The sequence below is a fragment of the Ceratotherium simum genome, chromosome 2 (assembly GCF_057802395.1).
Source record: "Ceratotherium simum simum isolate JZ-2026a chromosome 2, ASM5780239v1, whole genome shotgun sequence".
Lineage (NCBI taxonomy): Eukaryota > Metazoa > Chordata > Mammalia > Perissodactyla > Rhinocerotidae > Ceratotherium > Ceratotherium simum.
Window position 1 is genome coordinate 70,996,925 of NC_141901.1, and position 26,624 is coordinate 71,023,548.

Sequence of the window (26,624 nt, forward strand, 5' to 3'; positions counted from 1 at the left end):
TACTTACTAGACAATAACTTTATTTCTCAAGAACCCTAAAGATTTGGTTCTCTCTCCACAAGATTTAAAAAATCTCGACAGAATATTATAGTGACTTTTAAATGCTGGAAAATAAGCAAAAAGTAAAACATTGCTTAATTAGCTTTGTTATGCCTGGATCCTAGGACTGTAAATTACAAAAACATAAGTAAAACCAAATTTTCTGAAATAACAGTAAACAAAGGAGAAAGTCAGGTACTATATACAAATAATCAAAGTGTCTTTTGGGCCTAAGATTCTTGAAACTAGTAAAAATGTTAATTTTTTTTTTTTAATTTTTAAATCTCCTGCTGTTAATCTGTATAGATAATTGAATATAAAAACAATTTATAAAACACATCGGAATTTTATTGCTTGAAGAATACAGCATATGAAATCACAAGAATGTCAAAATGAAAAGTCACTAGGCTTCAAACATATAATACATTATCAGATGCAGTAAAATACTAATTAACCTGAACTCTGCATCAGGAAAAAAAAAAGGTGTGGAAAAATATCTAAGTTGTTTACTTAAGAAACAGATATACTTAAAACAGAAAGTATAAGGATGTTACAGTACAAATTAGAAAAGCCAACACTTATTAACTTATTATTTCTTAGACTAGACTACCTTTGGTACTTAAACTTTAAAAAAAACAATCCCTTCTATCTTGTCCAAAGCACTTCATGGATGCAATATCAACTTGAACTTAAAACATTCAGCAAGATTAACCTTTTCATGGCATGGAGGAAGTATATTTAATAAATGTATAAATGTATGACAATATTTCACTTTTACTAAAACTGCAAAATATGATCATTAAGAAGTCCAATACTTGTAAACTTTACTTATTTAGCTCTCCAATTAAAATTGGAATCCTAGGAGCCACAATCTATCCTTGGGCTTGGTGAATACAGAAATTTAAATGATTTGGCAACTGACACAAGAATTTAGATTACTTCATACTATCTTAAGTGGCTTTTCCATTCTGTGTCCAAAATACAAACAATATGCCATTTCTTCAACACTGGATTCATACAAAAATCACTACCATACTTTATTTATCGGAACCAAATTAAAGCTTCTCTGTTTTAATGAGCAGGTTGAAACTATTTATGTTTCATATAAGGCTGATCAGTTACGACACGCTTTCTTAAACAAACAAAACCAATCACTTTTTAAAGCTATCACTCAATTACGATGAAGGAGACAATGATGTCATTTCAAAAGGAAGCATTGGACATTCTAGGCCATCTAGTCAAGAAAATGTAAAAGTAACACTAAAAACAAACAATAAGTAAACTATAACTACAAGTTAAATTATAAAAAATTCCTCTTTTATAACAAGCATGCTCATTAACTTTCATTTCTTTCCCCCAGCAAAGGTTTGAATATTTATGAGGTTTATACCTCAGTTAAACCAACGGAACCTAAGCAATTGTTTCACAAGTTCCAATAAACATGGATGGACTAAGCAAGTAATACTATTAACAATTATTGGAGTGAAATAGGAAGAATCATGACAATCCTCAAAATTGGGCAGCCTCTGAAATGTAATAGTATAGCTCAAGATGAACTACACCATAATAAAACTGTAGTTTTTAGCTCTACATAAAACAAAATCAAAAACATAACCCACCAAATTTATATAGCTACTGTTGAACATATTCCTTCCTAGTTTTTGAATGTCTCATTTTCAGATTTTTTTCAAACAAGTGTATTTATCTGAGCATATATACTTATTGCCTGTATACACTCATTTTAAAAGAAAAATTCAGATACTACATAAATGAAGTCTTTGTTTTTTCACCAACCTGATCTAATGCCCACTGCATTACAGAGCACCACTCCCTCAATAACGTAAAATTCCCAATTTTAGGTTTAGTTAAAAGGGCAGAGGAAATGCAAATGCAGATTTAGAGTTTCTGTATAAATTTCACTGTATTTTTATAAACTTGAAGTTTTCTGTAACACTGTTTATTGATCAAATAAAGGACTCACTGCTATCTAAAATTTCATAAACACCATTAAAAATTCAAAATTGATATTATACTGAATCTTAAATTTTCAATAGTTCAAAGAGACAGTTTTTACATGAATAGCACACAATAGATGACAGTTAACAGCAGACATCCCTAGAATACCAATGGCAAGTCCACCAAGATGCATACAAAATTACAGATAAGCATTTCTTTCACTGCTTTCTTGTGCAAGGAAAAACATTTATAGAGGAAAGAGAAACTCAGCTGGTGAATTTCAGATATCATCATCATCTTCTTCATCCTGAGAAGACCCTGCCTGGTTGGATGCACTGGCTGAGGCAGCAGCAAGCTGTGCTTGTTGGGCAGCCTGCTGCATTTGAAGCCATTCCTGCTGGGCCAATTCTGCTTGTTGCTGTCTAGCCTAAACAATAAAAACATAAAAACAATGTTTTTAAAACTCACAACATATATACTTTGGTTAAATGTATATTAAGCCAATTACAGACTTAGTCATTATCAAGTTTGGATATTTTCCAACCACTATATAATTGTATATCTGGAGAATGTGAACTCTATAAGAAAACATGGAGATTGCTTCTCTGTCAACTCTCTAAGGAGAGTTTCCAAAACTTAGTTCTCTTATAGATAGCTCCATTTTATGCCACATAATTTATGACCTTTGACAATAAGCTGAAAAATTAGACAGGAAAATCACAACATTCTCTCTCTGGTTCCTTTCCTCATGTTTCTCTCTTCATTTCACTTGATTCTTCTGTCTTCGCAACTTACAGTTTTGATGTAAATATTTTTCAATCTAAAAATTATTTCTGTAGTCCTTTAGTACAGTAGCTCTAACTCTTATGCAAAAGTACTATACATGAATACAATAGCTACCTTGATATTTCTTTTCAGTTCCTATCACAATTCCCTACCCTATATATATATCTCTCCCTTCCTCTCCCCTCACCTAAATACACACACACACACACATCCTTCCCATAAACACACCAGTGAAAAGACACTTATCCAGGACTGATTTTAAGTGGGATAGTTAAAATCCATTTATTTGATATATCCTCTATATTAAAAAAAAAAGGATTTTAGGGCCCGCCCAGTGCCGCAAGCAGTTAAGTGCGCGCGCTCTGCTGCGGCGGCCTGGGGTTCGCCGGTTCGGATCCCAGGCGCGCACCAACGCACTGCTTGGCAAGCCATGCTGTGGCGGCATCCCATATAAAGTGGAGGAAGACAGGCATGGATGTTAGCCCAGGGCCAGTCTTCCTCAGCAGAAAAAAGGAGGATTGGCAGATGTTAGCACAGGGCTGGTCTCCTCACAAAAAAAAAAAAAAAAAAGGATTTTAGAAACCAAGATGTATACATATGTATTACATGCACTGTTACAACAGCTAAGGCCCCTTCTCAATTTATATGCAGTGTTGCAATAGCTAAGGCTCCTTCCCAGTTTATTCATCTATTAGCAGAAAAACCGCACCAAGAAGGGGAAAATAAATCTGTTCTTGAAAAGATCATATAATTTCCCGTTAGACTCTACCACAACAATGTTGTTTCTCCCTCTCTGCCTTTTCTCAGAATTGTTCTTTAAGCCTGGCTCATACCCTCCTTATGCACGGCCAATTCCTAGTCATCATTTAAAACATAAATCAGTTAGTCTTTCTTGACCCTTCTAGATCATATTATGTGCTCTATTATCATATGCCATAATTCTCTATGCATTCCCATAACTATCTACTTTGTTTTCTAATTTATCTGAGTATATATCTGTTTTTTCCACCAGACTTGAGAATAGAAACTGTTTTCATATTCACTGTTGCAATCCCAGCACATAGGCCCCCAGTACTTTCTAAATGAATGTTTTGTGGGAAAACAGTGATGCACAGCACATCCTCTAACACTAAGATTTACCATGTACATTCCTAACTTTTCTTAATAATCTGTCATGAATTTATTATCCAAACATCTCTAGAGAATTCTTTCTTTTTTTTTTGTGAGGAAGATCAGCCCTTAGTTAACATCCGTGCTAATCCTCCTCTTTTTGCTGAGGAAGGCTGGCTCTGAGCTAACATCTATTGCCAATCCTCCTCCTTTTTTTTTCCCCCCCAAAGCCCCAGTAGATAGTTGTATGTCATAGCTGCACATCCTTCTAGTTGCTGTATGTGGGACGCGGCCTCAGCATGGCCAGAGAAGTGGTGCGTCGGTGCACGCCCGGGATCCAAACCTGCGCCGCCAGTAGCGGAGCGTGCGCGCCCAACCGCTAAGCCACGGGGCCGGCCCATTTCTAGAGAATTCTAACCCAGTCATTATTATACTTTAAAAAAATCATTTAATTGTACCAATTAAGTCCAAATTTCTCAGCCTAGAGTTCAAGGTCCTCTAAATTACTGCCTGCCCCAACCTATCCCTCTAATTTTTTGAAACACGTACTTTCTGCTCCCAAAAAAACCTAGAACGTAAAATGTTTCCCAAATATACACCATACCCTCCCATTTCCACTACCTCATGCTGATATTCATTCTATGTGAAATTTCCTGATTTTCACCTACTGAAATTCCACTCTTTCTTCAAGTCAAACTGAAATACTATTTTCTCCATTAAGTTTTTTCCCAGTTCCTCCCAGTATCACTCAGAGTCTAATCAGAAGATAGAAGTCACACTAGTTAGGGGAACAGAAAGAATGTAATATAAAGGATTGTTAACCAAGTATAAAGTTGGTAACTAGGTAATTGGAAAAGCAAGAAAAAAACACTAAGATCACACAGGTGGCAACTACAGGAAGCAGCCACCAACCCTAAAACTGGGAAGAGGATAGAATTCTTAAAACTTAGAAGCTTAGAGAAGCAACCCATAGAACTGAAACTCAGACCTCTGAAGAAGGGGTATAGATTGGCTGGTACTAGCATCTTTGAGCTTGGAGGAAGGCTCTAAGGTTTGAGACCGACAATCCTGAGGAAAGGGATGAATGCTTAGGCTGATTCTGTAAGTATTAGAGAAACTGCAAACTAGATTCAGTTCCTGCTACAGGAAAAAACTGATGCAGCCAGGGGAAGAAGCATTGCTAGTTGCTCAAAGGAACTCAAAGCCAACAGGAAGTAAAAGAAAGGAGCCCAAGTGCTGCCTTCCTCCTCCAGCCTTGCAATCTCCCTTCTAGAGCCCCATACTGGCAATAGACTCTACTAGAAGTTAGCTAGAAAAGCAGAAATGTGGTTTGCAGAGTACTAGGCCCAGTCACAAAGTGGAGCATAGAAAGGTGGTTTTCAGGCCCAGACAATTGCTTAGGAACTGGCACACTCCTACATGACCAAAATCTAACGTGAGGTCTCTGTACTTGTGATCTCTTTACATCTTCCTCGTGAAAGTAGTTAGCCTCATATTACAGTTGTTAGTGTACCTATATTATATCTCCCCTACAAGACGAAAATTTTTTTTGTTTAGGAAATCAGAAACCAGGTATCCTCTCTAATAACAACTTTCATCCATTTTTATAAGGAAATATGGAAAATAGTTATTCTACAGGCATATTTACTTTTTGTGTGTGTGTGTGAGGAAGATTAGCTCTGAGCTAACATCCGTTGCCAATCTTCCTCTACTTTATATGGGACACCACAGCATGGCTTGACAAGTGGTGCATCTGTCCGCGCCCGGGATCCGAACCTGCGAACCCCAGGCCGCCAAAGTAGAGCGTGCCAACTTAACCACTATGTCATGGGGCCCCCATATTTACTTTTATGGCAGGAATACTCAGAGTCCAAAATAGACTAAGAGAGCTTCACAAAAAACAATTTAAGAGTTCATAAGAAAATTATAGGGCAAACCAAATATGTGAATTTAATCAACTTAAGAATACCTACTCTTGGGGGCCGCTCTGGAGGCATAGTGGTTAAGCTTGTCAAGCCATGCTGTGGCGGTGTCCCATATAGAGGAAGATGGGTACAGATATTAGCCCAGGGCCAATCTTCCTCAACAACAACAACAACAAAAAAAAGGATTGGCAACAAATGCTAGCTCAGGGCTAATCTTCCTCACACACACACAAAAAGGAATACCTACTCGGTGGCCTAATCAACTAAAACCAGGTAAAATTTCATGGCACAAGAAAAATTTCAAATAATTTCAAGTCTCTACACAGGTTTTATTGCAAAGGTGCTTGATCTGGTAATTTATTCAATGATTTGCAAAGACATGTACTGGTTACATTTAAAATTTAACTGACTTTTAGGTACCATGACCCCATATCAGCTCCCATACATTTCTTTCTGAACATAAAACCTTTTTTATGCCTTTAAAATCATTGCTGATTGATAAATTTTATGTGTATTTATTTCCACAAATTAAATTCTTCAATAGTATTTATTCTTATTTCCTTTTTCCCTCTTGCCTCTTACCCAATCCATCCCAAGTATTTTCCTTATAAAATGGGAGTGTGAAAGAGAAGTGGGCATATACTTGTTAATTCATTTCTTCTTTTGGAGATTTTCATTATGTTTTAAGATTCTCACTCCCACATACTAAAATGACTCATTTATAATTTACAGTTAACTTTAATCTCCATATATTAATGGGTCCCCCTTTCCAAATATTTGCTGCTATTGTGTCAGTATTTAAAATCTAAAAGATAAAATGAAAGTGATGAAAAAGATGTTATATTTACTTATCCGTTCTGTTCATATTTAGGACTTAAGTACTTTCTGCTCTGGGGAAGAAATACTAGGCAGCTGCTATAATTTTACCTCTCTGCTGATTTTCCTCACAAGAGCAAAGAAATACTAGGGGCTCCTCATCCACAGGTCACTGTTAATCATATTTTCCTTATATGCCACTCATCATAAAATCTGATATAGTATTTTCTGACTAGCCCATCGTTTTAATCTTAAGAATGTTTAGGTATACTTTCCATGCTTTCAAATTGTCATTCTGTCGAAAAAGCATCAAAGTAAAATCTCAGTAGTTATTTGGAGTTGTTCTCCTTAGAAAACAGGTTACTGCAAATATTTACTTTTTCTATAAAGTAAATAACTGGCCAAACAGAGTCAAGCTGGCCAGATCTAAACATCCAACTCTATGATCAAACAATCAGCCACAGAAAGAAAATCTTTTGGGTAGGTATGTTGATTTAGGAAATGATTTCAGAAACTAGTATGATTTCTGTTAGCAAATAGGGTAGGATTCAGATAAAAATAATTTAAAATGATTACTTACTTTTGCAAATAATTCCTGTTGCTGTCTTAATAACTCTTCTTCAGGAATGCCCAGGTTTTCCAAACGAGAACTGGCCTTTCTTCTTTTTAATGCTACAGTCTTGCATTCTTGTAAGACTTCTTTTACTTCACTGATATAAGAGCCAAAGCCCAAACTTTCTAGTGCTAGGGAAATGAAAACATAAAAGAGTGATAAAACATAGCTTTTCCTCTACCTATGGAATGTTAAGTTTTTGTAGGGTGTTTTTTGGAGGGGGAAGTTGCTGTTTTCTAATAATTTTACCTATTTTATAGTTGCACAGCAATCATCTGGATGGCTAAGACAAAATATCTTGTCAACTTTTTTAATACTAGATTGCAAAATAGTTAAAACTTAAGGAACATTTCAAGGCACAGGCCTTCACTTTTCCTTTTCTTTCTGACTAATTTAAAAAAAAAAAAAAAGCATTTCCGGTGAGAAAAAAAAGGTCCAATGTAAGAACATGTGGTTTTAGTAAGAAAACATTTTTCCTATACCACTCATAGTAAATCAAACATCAAGTCAGTCACTTTCTGAAAGAAAACAAAAAAAGCAAGTATTTGGAATATATGTGTTAATAACATATTTTGCACCATTTGGCTTAGAAAAAGTAGGCTGGTAACACATGCTCTGAGTTTCAGTAGGATAGGATGAAAGAATAGATAAGTTCTTTTGTCCAATATCAACAGGAAACTATTTTTAGCAAAGACATTCAAACTGCCAAGTTAAGAAATAGCGGTGGAAATAACTTATGAAATTCAGCATGTATATTCAGCCAACAAATTTCCCTTGAAAATAAAACTTAACAGGAAGCATTATAAAAGCTTTTTAAGTCATGTGGCAGAAAAATTGGGTAAAGGAAGACTATAAGTATAGAAGAAGCATTAACAAAAAATTCTCTCCCTTTATTTTTTTACATTTAGAAAGAAAATTTTACAAGAAAATAATGCACTCTCTAAATGCCTTCTGTAATCCAGAAAGATAAGGCATAAAATATCCTTTTGGCTCATAGTACTTAAAACTATATTTTAGTGTTTTCTATATGTTGACTAATGCCCCAAAGGCATATTTTGTTTTCTGAGCCAGTGATGAAATACAGGTAGTAAAAAACACAATAAATGAACTTAATGTAGTTCATCAGTTCTTGCAGTCTTTCAACAATTATGATGAACCAGACTGCCCTCAGTAAAGATGCTCTGAATTCTAATTTCAGGGACTTGCTCTTCAGGGAGAACACCAAATATACCTTTACAAATCCACATTCCCAGGTAAGAGGCAGTTTTTAAGACATTTTCAATGATTTACAATTTTAATTACTTCAAACGTTAAGCTGTTTTCATCAACATTCTTTAGAAATAATCTGATGCCAAAAAGCAGAGTACTATTATTTGAATTTTCATTAACTTACTGATCCACTTTACCCCCCAAAAAAACTTCACTAAGCCATTACTCTGAGTTCTGTATATTAAGTTAGCCACCACATAGTCCTTGGCCTCAAGAAGCTTGGGGTATAAGTGGAAAATTAAGTGAACATCAGACAGCCTTGCATTTTTCACTTGAATTATCAGACTGATTACTTTTTAAGCATCAATGCTAGAAGTCAAAGGTTTTATCTTTTCTCTTTTTAAAGGCATAAGTATAGTAAAGTATTTTCAATAATACTGGCTGGAGACAATACCAAAGGAAACCAAGTGAATGGCTTAAGGTTTCCTGCCACATTCTAAAGAAGGTCTTATTTCCTTAGCCCTACACCAAGGTTCTCGAGGATCTAGCCCCATCTACATTTCCAGCTTTATTTCTGCCAATAAATCTCCGTATACTTCTGCTAAATCTGACTGTTCAATGTTTCCCAACAGGCACCAGTTTCCTACATTCATGCTGATGGTAATGCATTCAAGGCCCAGATCAAACTCCATCTTCAAGAATTAAGCTTGCCTGATTCTCCTAGACAGAAGTAATCTCCCCTCTTTTGACATCAGATAGACATAGAATTTGAAACTTGCTTGTCATTGTATTTGTATAACCTTGGATACACTGCTTAATATCTCTAAGCTTCAGTTTTCCATCTCTAAAATGAGAATAGCATCTATTTCATAATATCTTTCCACAACAAGAAGCAGTATAGCGGTTAAACATGCAGGTCCTAAGGCTGCCAGGGACTGACCCCTAGCTCTGCCTCATATTAGCTGTGTGACCCTAGATAAGTTCCTTCACCTCCATGCCTCTAAAACAAGAATAACAGTACCTACATCTCATCAGATCAGGTTGCTGTGAAGAATACATGAATTAACATAAATAAAGAGGTTAGAACAGAGGCTGGCCCATAGAAGGAGGAAAATAAAGTATTCACTATCATATTTTTATTAGTTTTAGGGTTGTAGGAATGAACAAGTAATTAATCTAAAGCATTTAACACAGTGTCTAGCACATAAGAGTCACTTAACCAACTGGACTATGTATTATTCATCTTTATTTTTCCTCTTACATTTAAGAGTACTCTACCAAGTGTACAGGACCTAAATAAATGTACAGCTATGCATTATCACACCTAAATTCAAAATGAACAAGTATATATTTATAATATAAAATATTAAATTTACAAAATTAACAAATCAACAAAATGGAGAAACTCTTCAAATTACTACTCTAGTCTAGTAATTCACAACATTACTAGACTAGACATTAAAAAAATCCAATCTGAACTACCTTTAACCGTGGAGAGCTTGGGTTAAAAATTCAAACAAAAACAAAAACAAACAAAAAAAACTTCACCTTTAAAAACATCTAAAGTTGAGAACATTGCTTTCAAAAAATTTGCATGTAAATCCAAGATTAATATTTAATATTATGCAAAGAGCATCTATATGCAAATAAAATAAAATAAAATGGTTCAACAGGAGCAGCCATAAATTTAATTAAATTAATTAATTTCAAAACCTGCATTGACTTTAATCTAAATTTTAAACATTTTTGCTAACAGATATCATTAACTCGACATAGTATCTTCTAAATAGAAAGATATTTTATATCATTTGTTACCATGTAGTACTAATCATTTCCATTTCACACAAAGGAGAATCTTAAACGATAAGGGAAACGGCTCCTAAGCGGGGCCACCATTTACAGCTGTGCATGTTGTTCAGTGTACAACAGTACCATATATAAAGAGGGCCATTCATACTATAAACATAATAGATTTGAATGTTTATTATGGTGCTTTTCCTGGCAGATGGTAGTAAAGGTTTTTAAGGAAGGCGTGCCTCTTCCTAATGTGTACAAAGGGACTTTATGGACTGTTGATGGTCCTGGCTCTAAGGATCTCAGAGTAAAAGCCAAAAAAGAAAAATAATTTTAAAAAAATTTGTGGGTAAAACACACACATTACTTATTCCTCAGAGGTCTGTCCGCTACTCTTTCCCATCTATCTTAAAACTATACCCAGAAAAGTGCATGGTATATTAGGGAAAAAAAATACTTAGCACATTTTTCAATTTAAAAGACAGATGTTAACAAGACAGCCACTTACAAAAGACCTGAACAGACATTTCTCCAAAGAAGATATACAGATGGCCAACAGACACATGAAAAGATGTTCAAAATCACTAACTATCAGGGAAATGCAAATCAAAACTACAATGAGCTATCACCTCACGCCCGTCAGAATGGCTATAATTAACAAGACAGGAAACAACATGTGTTGGAGAGGATGTGGAGAGAAGGGAACTCTCATACACTGCTGGTGGGAGTGCAAACTGGTCCAGCCACTATGGAAAACAGTATGGAGATTCCTCAAAAAATCAAGGATAGAACTACCATATGATCCAGCTATCCCACTGCTGGGTATTTATCCAAAGAACTTGAAAACACCAATTTGTAAAGGTACATGCACCCATGTGTTCATTGCAGCGTTATTCACAATAGCCAAGACTTGGAAGCAACCTAAGTGCCCATCAAGGGACGAATGGATAAAGAAGATGTGGTATATATACACAATGGAATACTACTCAGCCATAAGAAACGATGAAATCCAGCCATTTGTGACATCATGGATGGACATTGAGGGTATAATGCAAAGTGAAATAAGTCAGAGGGAGAAGGTCAAATACCGTATGATTTCCTTCATTAAGTAGTAGATAATAACAACAATAAACAAACACATAGGGACAGAGATTGGATTGGTGGTTACCAGAGGGGAAGGGGGGAGGGAGGAGGGTGAAAGGGATAATTCGGTACATGTGTGTGGTGATGGGTTGTAATTAGTATTTTGGTGGTGAACATGATGTAATCTATGCAGAAATAGAAGTACAATGATGTATACCTGAAATTTTTACAATGTTATAAACCAATGTTACTGCAATAAACAAAAAAATTAAAAAAAAAAAAAAAAAGACAGCCACTTAAAAAAAAGAGAAAAGGAAAAATTTCCACCCAGTAACAATAATTTTAATACAGGCTTATCTTATTGTACAAAAGCGATATAATCCTGAAAAGTTTTGTTATAACAAGAATTTGTGTGAATTACTTTATACTTCAATGCATAATGCATATTTTCATTTAAAAAAATTAAAATATATAAAATAGCATTCTCAAATTTCTCTATTTTCTTTTGTTTGTATGTTGCGGGGAGGGGAGTGATGTAGTTCACTTAAAATACATGAAGAGGATGCAGGCCAAAGTGACTTCTTGGCTAGTTAGTCTGGCAAACGTTTCTGAAGACCCTTAAGAACCATGTCCTCTATGGTATCACTACTCCTGGGAATCTGGGACAACAATGAGAGACTGATGGCAAAGGAGGAATCACGTATCATTCAACTTTATATCCTTAGCAGTATCTAGCACAGTGCCAAGTACACAGTAGTATTCAAAAGTAACTGTTGTGTGGCAGAAGGAAAACAAAAGATCTATCAATTTTAAGGAAAATAATAAAATCCTAACTTGGAAAACATCCGATTATATGATCAATTGTGCAACGCAAATTACATGTGTCCCTTTGGAAAAAATGTTAGTATGATTATTTAGGCAATATAATATCATTCTCATTCTTATTACAACTTCTCTGCAACCACTCAGATCTTCTGATTTCAAAACCACTTCACATGCACTTTCCCAAACAGACTGTGGTTTAGGCTTCAGAGCAAAGCTACTCAAAGTATGGTCCTTGGACTTGTGCCAGACCTGCTTGTAATGGTCTGCTCTGAGTTAAGAAGGGAAATTCAAAGCAAGCATTTAACAATCTTAAGAGCAAAACTGCAGCTATGTAAGGTGATGACTGTGTTAGCTAACCTTATTGTGGTAATCATTTCACAATATACACATATATCAAATCATTACGTTATACACCTTAAATTTACACCAATGTTATATGTCAATATCTCAATAAAGCTGGGAAAAAAAGAAACGTCATAACAATTTGACAGAGTAACTTTCTGTCTACTGAACCTAATGACAAAAAAATAAAGCTTTATTTATGTCTTTTTTTTTCCATTTTGTTTTTCTAGTGATCCATTTTTATTGTATTTTACAAAAGTATCAATGTGAGAGGGACTGGAATTTTTAAAAAGTTCTTCAACATAAATAGCTTGGAGCAACTCAACTGCTGAAGAAGCAAATCCTCAGAGACTTTTTCAAACTTTCACTACTTTCAGTTACTATTCTTATAAAAGTGAAAAAAAAAACGTAGCAAGAGATTAAAAATGCAGAAAGAAAGGAATATCACTTAAAATATTCTTATTTATACTTTGGCTTTACAAATGGCATCATGATGTAAGGTTAAACATAAGACTTTCAGCTTTATATTTTAATCAGTACCACTATAAATTTTTAAAATTATTATTTATTGTAGCATATTTCATGTAAAGTTCTCAACCTTGATTGATTCTCAATAATTGCAAGTTATACCTGAAACCATTAAGTATTATTTATACATAAATGGGGAGACCTTTAACAGATATGCCTAAGGCCAAAGACTTTCCAGTACAGAACTTGCAGCTCTGGACTCTCAAGGTCAATTGTTTCCATAATGCAACAGAACATGTTAGAACTCATTTAAGAATATATGTTCACAGAAACCAGCAATGGAATAAAAGGAATATGTTTATAACTTAGAACTCGCTCTATTTGTGTATATGTAATCTTCAGTACAAAGTCCACTTTCTTAAACTCAAAATAAGCAAAACATTTAGAAAAAAATTTTTAAAAATAAGCTATAGTATTTCACAAATTTACTGGCAATAAAATTATTTCAACTTTAACTTGCATTTTACAGAACTGCCTCAAATGCTTAATTTGCTCTGACAAAGCAAAGTGGCAAGTGAACAAGTGAAATGTCCTGAAGCAAAGTCTAGTTCAATAACTTATTACTAAAAAATCCAAACTTCAACATGTGAGAATCATACCACTTTAAAATGGACATTATTATTCCACTTGGATATATTCTACATTCCTCAATAATCAATGCTGATAGAAAATTGTAAAAAACGTCCCATCTATCATGATTTACCTAGATTTCCAGTTAGTCTTTACAAATATACTTTAAACACCTAAAAAATACAAATCTTAAGGGTTTCTTTAAAAAAATTTTAACCACTCAAGACAGAAATTCTTTAAAATGATTAAGCAAATGAGATTTTCAATGTATAAAATCTATTCCCCTAACTGGAGAGAATTTTGGACAAAATTGTCCTTATGCACTTAACAATAGCAATGTTACAAGAAAAAAAGGTAAATTTATAAGACTATAACAGGTCAATACATGATTTTTTAAAATTAATATGTAAATGATCTTCAGGACACAAAGGAAAATGCTTTCACTGTAACTTTCTGACTCATACATTAAACTGAATTTAGCATATTCCAAAGTTGAGCTATTTAGCATACTGCTTGCTACAGCTGCACTTTTATTCCATCATGTCAATCAGAAATCTAAATATATCCTAGAAAAGAATAAACTCTACCCAAGAAGACAGATTGTAATATGTTATTCGATTTTTGGAACGATCCCCACTTCTGTGGTATAAACAAATGTTCAGGCAGATCCTTTAGAAATCTTTTGCAATTTTCATTAGAAAGGCAATGTTGATAAAAGACCTTTTTTCTTTTTTATGAGCTGTAAAAGAAAATTATAGCTATCCGTGTTGGATAATCTTGCGAAAGACATGACAACAATCACACATGCAATGTAAAAATAAAAACACAAGAAGAAAAAGAGACAACTTGGCTTTCATTTTACTTACCAAGATTCAGCACACCAAACAAGTAGGAAAAAAATACTAACTTTAAAATCAAATATGCTTTTTCCTAGGGATTTTTTTTCTCCTTCTGTACTGAAATGGAAATGGCAGAGTATATTTTAAATCTACCTTCCACACATCATCAAGGATCAAAAATGAATCATTTAATCCTTTTGTCAATATTGACAGTAAAATATTGGATACGGTGAACATGAACAGATGTGTTCTCTATTTCAGAATAACACAAAGTCACCTTTTAAAAAGTTAAATTATAAAAATAAAACGGTAGACAACCATCTGCTTACCAAAATGATTAAAATTAACCATGATTTTTTTCTGACTTCAAAAGCAATCAAGAAATTGTTAGAATTTTAATTGGATTATCATAAAAGGCAATTTATCACCTCAAATTGAATGCAACTTTTTCATGAGTATATTTAAGTGCTTCCCAAGACATTATGACAAGTAAATACGTCTCCCCATCTCAGAAACAAACCATCAGAATACAGTCCCCCCAGTGACTATTACTGGACTAAATTCTTTCCAAGATAAGACAGAGGGCACTGTTAAAACTTTCAGAAGTGCTGTTCAATAAAAGCATCAATAAAAGCTTAAGCAGATACATCTAAATGGGACTGGCAGCAGGAAGGGACAGGAAAATGTTCCATGAAAAAAATCTCTTACAATCTTTCAATCCAAGCTTTAAAAACTTATCTCCACAGAACAAAGCAAGCTATATAAAAGAAAAAGAAAGATTAAAGAACATTCTACCCTTTTCCTACAGAACAGAACTGGAGTGCTTTGGTAACTTGTTGATGAACGGTAGGACTATTAAACCATTTTTAAAACAGAAAATATACTCTCTTTATTCAACATCAATAAACTTTACAACGTTGAACACATCATGTTAAGAATTTTTTTACTCATGTGTTCAGAAAATTCATTTCCTCTACATCGGCGAAAAGGTCGGGTGAGGAAGAGGTGCTGTCTCCACTCGTGCTTGAAGTTCCTGTCTGAATTTCAATTTTCCAAGGGAGACTTCTGGGTTCATTTCTCAGTTGTCATGATCTAGGTTCCACTTTAGGCAGGCAATTTCTCAGCTGTCATGTCTAGGTTCACCTTCAAGCAGGCAAAACTCTTCTTGCTTCGGCTTACCTGCCTGTAAATTGAGATCACTACTAATACTTGACCTTTGGGGGATGTTAGCTGATTGCTAAATGCTTGCAATCCTTACTTGTCCTCGCTGGATGAAAAGTACCACGAGAATACTACATAGGGATCTTCTTAAGGCACCGGCTGCCTCCACGCCCGCGTGGCTTGTCTATTTACCAGTACTTCTCAGGGGACAGGAATGAAGGCTTTGACATGAACGGGTCACGCGACTAGCAGGCTGTCCCCGGACTCCCATTTAAACAAAATCCCACACATACTACGCCACTTACCTTGTATGACATGCTCTGGGGAGATGGTCTTCTTTTCCGACTTGTTGCAAATCTCATTGGCTTCAGAAGATATAAGGTGAATGAATTCAGTGCAGCAGTTCACCACCAGCTCCCGGGCATCGTTGGCCACCCGGACATTGGGGAGAGTCTCTTTGATCATCTTATTGATAGCAGCTCTGGGTATAGTGAGGTCATCATCGTTGCCAGATGAGGAAGCCATCGTATCTTCTCTCTCGCGCCCTGACTTTTAAAAACTCCCCAGCTCTGGTCCACTACTCCACGAAGATGTTTCAAAAGGCCACCCTTGGAGAGGGATCCGGGGGCGCCGAGAAGAGGGTGCAGAAAATGAAGGGGTCGGGGGAGGAGCTCGAGAGGGCGGGGAACACCCGTGTGTGTGAGAGATTTAGGGCGAGGCTGGGAGGAAAGTCGGGGGCTGAGGATTCCGGGGACAGCACTGCTCAGGTCGGGGAGGGGAAGCAAGGTGGTCCGGAAATTTGAACACTGGGGAACCACCTTCGTGTCTCCTCAGACGGGCGGGCGCTGTCGCCTAACCGGTCCCCAACGGCGCCCGAGCACAGGCACGGTCCCGGGGCACTGGCCTCGCCGCGGTACCAGGCGGACACCCAGCGGGCTGGCTCTACAGAGCCGGAGCCCCCGCTGCCGCCGCCGCCAGCAGCCGTTGCCGCCGCCTCGGCCAAACCATCCTTCAGACACCAGCGCCGCCGCCTCACAACATGTCGGCCGCGGCCGCTGCTGGAACAGGGGCGGCCGCCCGGGAACGAATACGGACAGAGCCAGGCACAAGACGCCCGGCAGCGGCGGCCGCTGTGGCCGTTTAGCCCGAACGCAGATCGTGGAAGCCGAGGCCGCGGCAACGGTGGTCCCTCCAGAGGCCAGAGAAGAAGGTTTGCTGGAAGCCCCTCCCGACACCCTTTGCGCTACCGGAAGCCTGCCCCCCCCGTGTTCCCCCCGCTCCGTTCCAGACCGACTTCCGGGTCTGACTGCCGCCCTTCCCCCACCCGCGCCGGCGGGAACCGCCCGTCTTCGCCGCCAGCAGCTTCCGCCTGCGGCCGTCCGCCCCGGGATCCCACCCCTTCACAGGGACCGTAGCCGGGCGAGCGCGCGCCTCGCGGTACCGGAGAACCCCGAGCACGCGCTTGCTCTGGGGCTGCGGCGCCGGACTCGGGGTGCGGTGGGTGGGTGGACGGGCGAGGGTAGATCGCCTGTAGAGTCTCAACCTGCTGAGGCCTCGAAACCTTCTCCCATCCACGTTTGAGGACAAAAGAGCGCAGGATTTCGTTAAAAGAACTCTTTCCTGTTTCTTAAGGAGCCCGAATTGGGCTTGGAAGGAAGAGGAAGGAGGCCTGGGCTCGGGAATGGGACAGGGGGAAAGCAGAACGCCTTGTGCTTGTGTCTGCATCATTTGGAGGAAAAGCTTTTGAGGGTATCTAATAGGCGTTATTGGGATCAAAGCTCTCTATGGTCCTCCCCCTATTTTTTGGTTTTATGGGAAAAAAAAAACATTCAGAGAAGTGACTTGCCCTTCCAGTCACTACTAATGGCTAAACCGGAAACCAGAAATAACATCCAACTTAGTGGAAATAACGTAGCGTCCGATGAACCACGTTATGAGGTTGCGACTTAGTCATTTTTCATGTTGTATTGCACGTTGGCTTCTGGAGAGGGGGAAAAATACGTTTGTGTCTTAAGCAACTCTGATTTTTGCTTCTCTCCAGGGTGACTAATAATATCAACGTGTCAAGGTCTTCACAAAAATTGCATTATTTTTGAAAACTAAGTTTGTCATTTGGAAGAAGGGGTTGTGTTATAAATAGTGGGGTGTTGCAGTTACTAAAAAGTAAACGAGATACACTTTAAGTCCGTTTTTGCACTTTTTAGTTAATCAGATACATTGTTCTTGATACATGGAACAGCAACTGGCTTGTTGAAATGTTTTCTTAAAACGTTTTGTTTCAGTCTGAGAACCTAGATGTGGCACCTCGAGGAGACCTCAGTTAATTACACCGTTTTTTTCCATTTTGCATTTTCTCCAGTACAGTGATGGGTTCTTTAATTTCTGAAGTGTAGACGCTTGTATTTCAGTGCTACTAAGTTTAATCAAAACAAAACTTCTTTGATGAAACAGTTTTTTAAAATTTTCTTCAAAACAGGAATGTGAAACTGTTGGCTCAGATGTTGGCTTTTTATGAAATGTTTTTGTAAGTCAGTTTACTGTTGGTTTAAATTTGTCTAAATTTATCTTGGCCTTACCAAGTTTATCAGTCTGAAAAAGCTAGCAAAAAATGTCTCCAGTTATCACATTGTCACTGACCCAAATCTTGTCGTTCCTGAAAAAGTGTTATAATGATAATTTTGCTTTTTTATCTGACATTTGTGCTATATAGACTTATAGGTTTATGATGTGTGGTTCTGTAGACCACACGTGTTAAGTTGTTATTCCAGTGATAGTTTATTACTACAGGGTTCTCTGGTAGCGTAAGCATGGAATGTGTGGTCAGGAGACCTAGGTTTCAGTCCCAGTTTCTTGTTACGTTAGACAGGTCACTCTCTGAGCCTCATTTTCTTCAACTAGAAATGGAAATATTATATAACTCACAGGATTCAAAGGCTAATGAGACTATATAAAAGTACGTTTAACATTATGAAGTATTATATAGATGTTAGTGTTTATTTATCATCATCTTTATCAGGTCTGGGCAGTCTTCAAACAATAATAAACCATGCATAATACGGCTGAGAGAAAATGTAATGAAATATAAATAGTAGTGTGATATATCATGAAATATGCTAATCTGGATCCCTTTATTTATTTATTTTTGTGAGGAAGCCCTGAGCTAACGGCTGATGCGAATCCTCTTTTTTTGCTGAGGAAGATTGGCCCTGGGCCAACATCCATGCCCATCTTCCTCTACTTTATATGGGACGCTGCCACGGCATGGCTCTATAAGCGGTATGTTGGCGCGTGCCCGGGATCTGAACCCTTGAACCCTGGGCCACCGCAGCAGAGTGTGCACCTAACGGCTGTGCTACCAGGCCGGCCCCTGGATCCCATATTTAAATAGTTGTTTATAGTACAATATATCCTTGTTATAAATAGGCTTTTAAAAACAAGGATAACATCTCCTTAATAAACTTTAAGCGTTTTAGAGAGAGTGCATATATGCGAAACATTTTTTTCATGGTATCCTAAAATTCATGATATGAAAAGACACGTAATAGGGCTGTTTCTTATGAGTTAGGCTAACTCTACAGTAATTATCTTAAAATGTGTTAATTCAAAGATGCCCAGGTTTTCAGCTAAAATTACTGATCTATAACATTTGTAATTTGAAGCTTAACAGTTAACAAAAGCAAATACTACTCTCCATTATGCTAATTTGTCATTGCTAACACACCAATTGCTAGTTGGTGATAATACAAATTTAAAAAAACTAGCATCTATTATATACTTCTTTTGTGATTAGCACTATGCTAAGTACTTTTACCTGTATTATCTCATTTAATCCTCAGAGCAACTTTATTTGATAGATTCTATTTTAATCTCCATTTTACAGATAAGGAAGTGAAGCTTGGAGAAGCTAAATAATCCCCCGGAAGTTAGGATAGCAGTCAGAATAGGCTAGATTATGTTGCAAGAACAAATAACCCCCAAATCTCAAAAGGTTTATTTCTTGCTCATGTTATGGGTTCATCATGGGTCAGCAGGAAGACATAACACACAGTAATCACTCAAGAATCCTTTGAAGCTATTGAGAAGAGGTAATGAAGGAACCTTGAAATACAGGCTTTTGATAGGTGGAGAGAAGAGAAGAAAGTATTTGTGTTCAAAGTAACAACATAAGGTTGTGGAAACAGAAATTGTTCTGGAAACAGTGAGGAGATCACCTTAATTGAAGTAAAGCATTTGTGTTGTACAGTAGTGAGAGAGAAGTGAGAGAGCCAAACACTTGAGGCAGCAGAAGTCATGAAGTAATAGAAGCCAAAAGACAGAGCGAGGGAGAGGAGAGAGAAGTCAGTCAGTCAGTTAGTTATAACAAGAGCAACAGAAGCAAGGAGAGAAGCTTCAGGGCCTCAGGTACTGGTGTCAGAGAGCCCAACAAAATAACTGGATCGCTAGAGTGTTGGTGTATTCTGCTTTTGAAAGAGACAGTAGGCCTCCATGAAGCAGTTTCCTGTGCTGCTTTGCTTCCTGTGTATCTTCATAATACTTTTCAAAAATCCTGGTTTTGTTCTTCTCAACTTGAAAGAGCCCAGTTAATTCAAGGGCTTTGGCTTCAGATCTGGGTTTGATCCCCATTCTGCTGCTTAACTAATTGTAACGACCAGGGTATTTAAGCTGTGTCTTGATTTTTCTCATCTATAGAATAAGGATAAAAATACCTGCTTCATAGGGGTGTTTTAAAGATCAAATGACAAAGTGTATACAAAAAAAGCCCAGAACTTAAATGCTAAATAAATGGTGGTCACTGTTAAAAAAAATAATCATTACACTGATGGTTATTACTCCTGGGAATGGAATAATGGAAGTGAAAAGAAAGGTGATTCCAAGAACTATTACACAGTGTTGGGGAAAAAAATGATAGTGTGGCTCCTAGATAGTCAAGGAAACAGATTAGTCAAATACAGTTAGAAGATTTTTAGCCTCAGAAACTGGGATTAGGGATTAGGGTAGTGTCCAAAACAGCAAAATTGAAAGGGAGCTATTTAGAGGAGAAGATGTGCTTCCTTTTGCACCTGTTTGTGTTTGAGGCCCCAGTGGGCATTTAAGGAAGTGATGTCCTATACGCAGTAGAAAGAGAAGACAGACAGCATCTGATTCCCGCATTCATTCAGCAACTGAGTGTCTGCTGTCCTAAGTATGATGTGGAAGAAATAAAGATGAATACAACACCTTTCTTGTTTTCAAGGACCCTACAATCTGTTGGAAGAATCAGGATATAAACCAGATTGAAATGAAATACAGTGATAAACATAGGAACTAAGAGTGTGCAGAGGAAGGAGTGATTAACACACCAATTGTGAGGTACAGAGGGCTTTAGGGAGGACTCAGCATTTTAACTGAGGCTTGAAGATGGAGCAGAAATTTGATAAAGAAGGAAAGAGTATGCAGCTGAAGAAGAAACACAAAAGTATATCGTGAATTGGGAAAATAAGTAGCCTAGAGTGGCTCTGTTCATCATAGGGTTTATAAAGAGGTGTAGAAAGATATGCTGCAGGAAAAGTAAGTTAGGCCCAAAGGATAACAAATCTGTGCCTGTTATGAATTACACGCTGTACTAGAAGTTTTCATATTCACTATTTCACTTAATTTTCAGATAGTTATACAAATGGGTGTTCTGACAGGTAGGAAAACAGTTTTATTAGAGAGGTTTACTAATTTGTTTAAAGTATCACAGAAAATAAATAAGTAATGGAGCTGGAATTTGAAATCAGGTTGTTGTTTAACTCCAAAGCTTAGGCTATTTTCAATATGGTAACTATCTTTTTAAAAAAAAAAAAGTTATTTTCATTTTAGCACTTTAAAAATATAAAGCACTTTCATATATATTTGGTCTTTATTACTAGTCATTAATGCCATCTTGTGGATGGGAGAATCAAAATGCAGTGAGGTTATTCAAGGTCACAGAGTGAGTAAATGGCAGATTGGGAGTGCAACCCAGGCTTTCTGACTCCAAAGCCTCTGGTCTTTCCAACATTTTTTTAAGGAGTCTGGATTTCTTCTGTAGGCAGTGGAAAGAGCCAGTGAACATTTTCGAGAAGGGGGATGACATAAATATTTAAAAAGATTAATCTGGGATAGTGTGTGGGATGGACTGGAATGGAGAGGGACAAGGACACTAGTTATTAGGCTATTGCAAAAACAAGTTAATGATGTAGACCTGAACAAAGAGAGTTCAGTGACAATAAGATAGAAAGAACAAATCATAGGCATTTGGAAACAGTTTATAGGATTTAGCTCCTAATTGCGTCTGCAGTGAGGTAGGAGAAGTAAGTACTACAGAGCCAGTGAGTGGTTTGTTCATCCCTGCACCCCCAGGGCCGGCACAGCTCCCAGCGCGTTAGGCACTTAATAAATATTTGTTAACTCTGGAAGTAGATGAGGATCTTTAAGGATGGTAGAGTAAAAAAGAAGTCCAAAGACAGAGAGCAAAAAGAAGAAAATATGGGGGGGCCAGCCCGGTGGTGTAGTGGTTAAGTTCATGTGCTCCACTTAGGCGGCCTGGGGTTCACAGTTTCGGATCCCTAGTACAGACCTACGCACTGCTTGTCAAGCCATCCTACGGTGGCGTCCCACGTACAAAATAGAGAGAGATTGGCACAGATGTTAGCTCAGGGACAATCTTCCCCAAGCAAAAAGAGGAAGATTGGCAACAGATGTTAGTTCAGGGACAGTCTTCCTCACCAAAAAAAACAAGGAGAAGAAAATATGTCAGGTAATACTTGATAGAAACCAAGAAAGTATAGTGCAAAGGAAACTGTGAGGGAGAGTTGCAAGAGTGTGAGATGCCACAGAGAGGCACTGTTGGAAGGGGATCAAACATAGTGTCACTGAAGCAGAAGGTCAATAGGAAAGAGCAGAAGTCAACATGAAAACCGTTAAAGAGAGGAATGAGAAGAACCGCAGCCAAGGAGCATAGAGTACACTTTCAAAAAGTTTGGTGGTGAAGGGAAAGGGAGCAATGGGACAACAGCTTGAGGAAGAAGCAGAGTCAAGGAAAGAATTGCAAAGGCTAGAAGACACATGTAGTTCAAGGGAAAAGAGCCAGTGGAGGGGGGTAGATTGAAAATATGAGCAAAATAAGGTCTTAAGGAAATGGAGGTGGATGAGATTGAAAAAGCACAGATGGAGTGATCAGAATTAGATACACAGATCTGAGCGTGGTTCACAACGAGGAGTTTGAAGACAAGTGATTATAGACAGTGTTGCAAAAGGAGATGAGCAGAAGAATAAGAAAGTCTGGAGAGAATGACCACAGGCAAGGGCAAAGGAGTGGTCAGAGAAATAGCGCGAGATTGTATAAATTCACTGTCACATAAAGCGATGAGATTGTATAAATTCACTTTCACATAAACCGATACACAACTGGCAGAGTTTGAGAAAAGTAAGTAGCCAAAAGTATCAAGGGTTGCAGAGTAGGGAATGAGGACTGGCGATAGATGTTCATCCAGTGATATTTGTACAAGCAGTTCATGAACAAAAAGCTTGGAATTCCTTCTTTTGTCTATTCAGTTAAAGCTGATAAATTTCCATGGGTCAACTTTGCAACTAAGAATTTTTAAAGTGACTAACAAAACCCTTTGTCTATAGGTGATAAGTTTAAAATGTGATGCAGGGCTTGGCTTAGTGGTTAAGTGCGTGCGCTCCGCTAGTGGCGGCCCGGGTTCAGATCCCAGGCGCGCACTGACGCACCGCTTCTCCGGCCATGCTGAGGCCGCATCCCACATACAGCAACTAGAAGGATGTGCAGCTATGACATACAACTATCTACTGGGGCTTTGTGGGGGGAAAAAAAGGAGGAGGATTGGCAATAGATGTTAGCTCAGAGCTGGGCTTCCTCAGCAAAAAGAGGAGGATTAGCATGGATGTTAGCTCAGGGCTGATCTTCCTCACAAAAAAATAAAAAATAAAAAATAAAAATGTGATGCAAATAAATTTCTTTCAAATTATGTGATTTTGAATCTAATTCAATCATGCTAATTCAGTTTAAGAAGCATTTGAAGCAGATGGAATTAAGTAGCCCACTTCTGTAAATCACATTTATTCATTCATACATTGCTTTTATTCAACAAATCTTTATTGGATGGGTACAATATACTTTGTTAGGTACTGGGGATATGGCAATAAGCAAGAAAGACACCATCCTGACCTTCACACCTAGAGAAATAATACCAAAGAAAAGAAAAAGCTGTATTTTGCCGTGTTGGTAATAATAGGAAAAAAATAAAAAGTAATCTAACTAAAATAACAGAGAAATGATTATAGTATAACTGTTTGAAGAACTATTATGTAGGCCTTAAAATAATTATGTATGAATTTAGTACTTTTCCTCTAATGAAACAAAATACAACATTCTCATTAGAACTATATGAAAATACACATGCAATTGAATAAAGCCTGAATAGAAACATGCAAAAATTAACATTAAAAGGAAGGAAGAAAACAATGATAGTTCTATCTTAAAATGGGAAAAAAATAGGGTAATTTTTCAGTCTTTAGACATTCCAGCAATATATGTGCAGACTACTCATTCCTGCTACTGTTAATGAGGCTGTAACTGGTAAATATGACTACCCATTCCAAGTTTCCTTGCTTGCAGCTAATTATCTCAGCTGACCAGGGACTTTGCCCACTAGGGTGATATGAGCCTTCATTTCTAGAGGTCTAAGACCTTGTTGATCATCAGCGTCAGTTGTGTCAAACTAAGCAAAGGCAATGCAACAGATTGGAGAACAACTCTGAGGTAGAATGACTGGGAACCAATGAATATTTGTTCAATAAATGGTCTCTCCTTTACAGATGAAAAGCACAGAGAGTTTAGATTAACTCTTAAGTGACAAAGTCAGGATTTAAACCTGTGCTGTCTGGCCCTAGAAAAACCCTTCTACATGGTTACGTTGTACTGCCTCTGCACTCTTAGGGTGGAGATTGAGTGTGGGCGCTGAGCCTTCCATACCTGGAATTAAGTCATGTCTTGGCTTCAACTTAAACTAGGCTTGTGACTAAGAACTAGTTACTTAATTTTTCTGAGATTCAGTCTTTTCATCTATAAAATGAAGATATGCTTTGTGCATGGCACAATGCCTATCATTTGATAAGTAGATTTATAAAGTGGGGGCTATTATTAATTCAATAAAAATTTATTGAGCATACTATGATAGGCACTGTATGTACAGTGGTGCACAAGATCGCCATAATTCCTGTGCTCATGGATCTTCCAATATAAAGGATCTGAGCTGGAGCAGGCCCATGGTGTAGTGGTTACCTTCAGTGTGCTCACTTCGGCAGCCCAGGTTAACAGATTTGGATCCAGGGCATGGACCTACACCACTTCTCAGTCATTCTGAGGTGATGACCCACATACAGGATAGAGGAAGATTGGCAACAGATGTTAGGTCAGGGTGAATCTTCCTCACCAAAAAAAAAAAGGATCTGAGCTAGCCATGAAATGAAAATGAAAATAGCAATGTGTGGTCCACACATCTACCTCCCTCACCTTGGAATATGAACACCAAGACTGACATAGGGGAACACAATTGTGATCGTGAACTGAACAGGATGGATCAGGAAAGAAAACAAGCCTGGAACAATCAAAAGTAAAGGGAGCGGGCTGGCCCTGTGGCATAGCAGTTAAGTGCGCACGCTCCGCTGCTGGCGCCCCGGGTTCATATCCCTGGCGCGCGCCAATGCACCGCTTGTCAGGCCATGCTGTGTCGCGTCCCACATAAAGTGGGGGAAGATGGGCATGGATGTTAACTCAGGGCCAGTCTTCCTCAGCAAAAAGAGGAGGATTGGCATGGATGTTAGCTCAGGGCTGATCTTCCTCACAAAAAAAAAAAAAAAAGAGCAAAGCAAGAAACAGGAGTGAATTCAGGAAAACTCCAAGAGAGAGTATCGTCCTGTTTTCTTAAGCCTAGCACGTAAGTCTGGATTTTATAAGAAAAATAGAGGGAACCAATCAAGAGATTCTTGCATAGAACAGGAAGAGCCAGTGAAATGAGAAATGATCTGAGAGACCTGTGGAGATGGAGTAGTAGATGCTCTCAATACACTGTAGAAAGCATGATTAAAGGGAAGGAAGTGAGAAACGTTAAAAAAAAATTATTCTCAAGTGCTAATTTGGAGAATAGCCACACTTTGTCAAATAAGCCAAGAGATAAAATCAAATTTATCTCTCGGGGGGGGGGGGAGGGATAAGCCTTTTTTCAGGCTAAATTCCCCTGCCACCTGGCTTGTTTTCTTCACTGTAAACGAGCACTGGGAAAAGAACAGGCTTTCCAGATTCTGTCCAAGCAATTCTCAGACCGTTTTCTTGGTAATCACTGTGTAGCTCTTTTTTCAGTCAGGCTCGCAAGATTTAATCTTGGTTTTTGATAGTAAGTATTATTTTTAACATTTATCCAATGTACCAAAATATCTCTAAAAATGTCTTAGAATGTATGTAGGGAAAGAAAAGTGAGTTATATATAGCAATCCTTGGAGTGACCTAATATAAAATTCTGCAGATTTACCCTTATGAGCATGGTTATGTAATTTGACCTAAATCATTGTCATGCTTAAGGCCAACATTCACCACAATGAGAAAGTACATGGATTAACTGACCAATTATAGTATTTTCAGGAGCACCTAATGGTAAGTGGCTTAATTGTGGCTAAAGTACAGGCCAAGTGGTTGAGAAAGTCATTGTTCCCAACTAAATCCCAGTTTATTTTATTTTATTTTTTTTTTAAAGATTTTATTTATTTTATTTTTTCCCCCCAAAGCCCCAGTGGATAGTTGTATGTCGTAGCTGCACATCCTTCTAGTTGCTGTATGCGGGACTCGGCCTCAGGATGAACGGAGAAGTGGTGCCTCTGGGATCCACTCAGGGATGCGCACCTGGGATCCAAACCCGGGCCACCAGCATCGCAGCCCGCGCACTTAACCACCAAGCCACAGGGCCGGCCCTAAATCCCAGTTTATAGTGTTCACCATTAAACCTA

At 37.8% G+C, this 26,624-nt stretch overlaps 2 protein-coding genes across 2 annotated transcripts; one reads left to right on the forward strand and one right to left on the reverse strand.

Moving 5' to 3' along the window:
- Positions 1 to 16,775, reverse strand: DR1 (down-regulator of transcription 1). The gene is made up of 3 exons (XM_014780141.2): positions 15,902 to 16,775; positions 7,213 to 7,376; positions 1 to 2,422 (listed from the first exon to the last, which is right to left on the reverse strand). Exons 1-3 carry the CDS (start codon positions 16,119 to 16,121, stop codon positions 2,276 to 2,278), a joined length of 531 nt encoding a protein of 176 aa, XP_014635627.1. The 5' UTR covers positions 16,122 to 16,775; the 3' UTR covers positions 1 to 2,275.
- Positions 16,187 to 24,596, forward strand: LOC147918049 (uncharacterized). Its single transcript, XM_087420475.1, has 2 exons — positions 16,187 to 16,254; positions 16,301 to 24,596. Exons 1-2 carry the CDS (start codon positions 16,187 to 16,189, stop codon positions 17,175 to 17,177), a joined length of 945 nt encoding a protein of 314 aa, XP_087276601.1. The 3' UTR covers positions 17,178 to 24,596.
- The last annotated feature ends 2,028 nt before the right edge of the window (positions 24,597 to 26,624 follow it).

Excerpts from the sequence above, each read along its gene's own strand:
- DR1 (XM_014780141.2), bottom strand. The coding sequence starts at position 16,121 with ATGGCTTCCTCATCTGGCAACGATGATGACCTCACTATACCCAGAGCT. Across the intron at positions 7,377-15,901 it reads CCCAGAGCATGTCATACAAG|CACTAGAAAGTTTGGGCTTT; the intron begins GTAAGTGGCGTA and ends TCATTTCCCTAG. Across the intron at positions 2,423-7,212 it reads AACAGGAATTATTTGCAAAA|GCTAGACAGCAACAAGCAGA; the intron begins GTAAGTAATCAT and ends TTTATTGTTTAG.
- LOC147918049 (XM_087420475.1), top strand. The coding sequence starts at position 16,187 with ATGTTTCAAAAGGCCACCCTTGGAGAGGGATCCGGGGGCGCCGAGAAG. Across the intron at positions 16,255-16,300 it reads AGGGTGCAGAAAATGAAGGG|AGATTTAGGGCGAGGCTGGG; the intron begins GTCGGGGGAGGA and ends CGTGTGTGTGAG.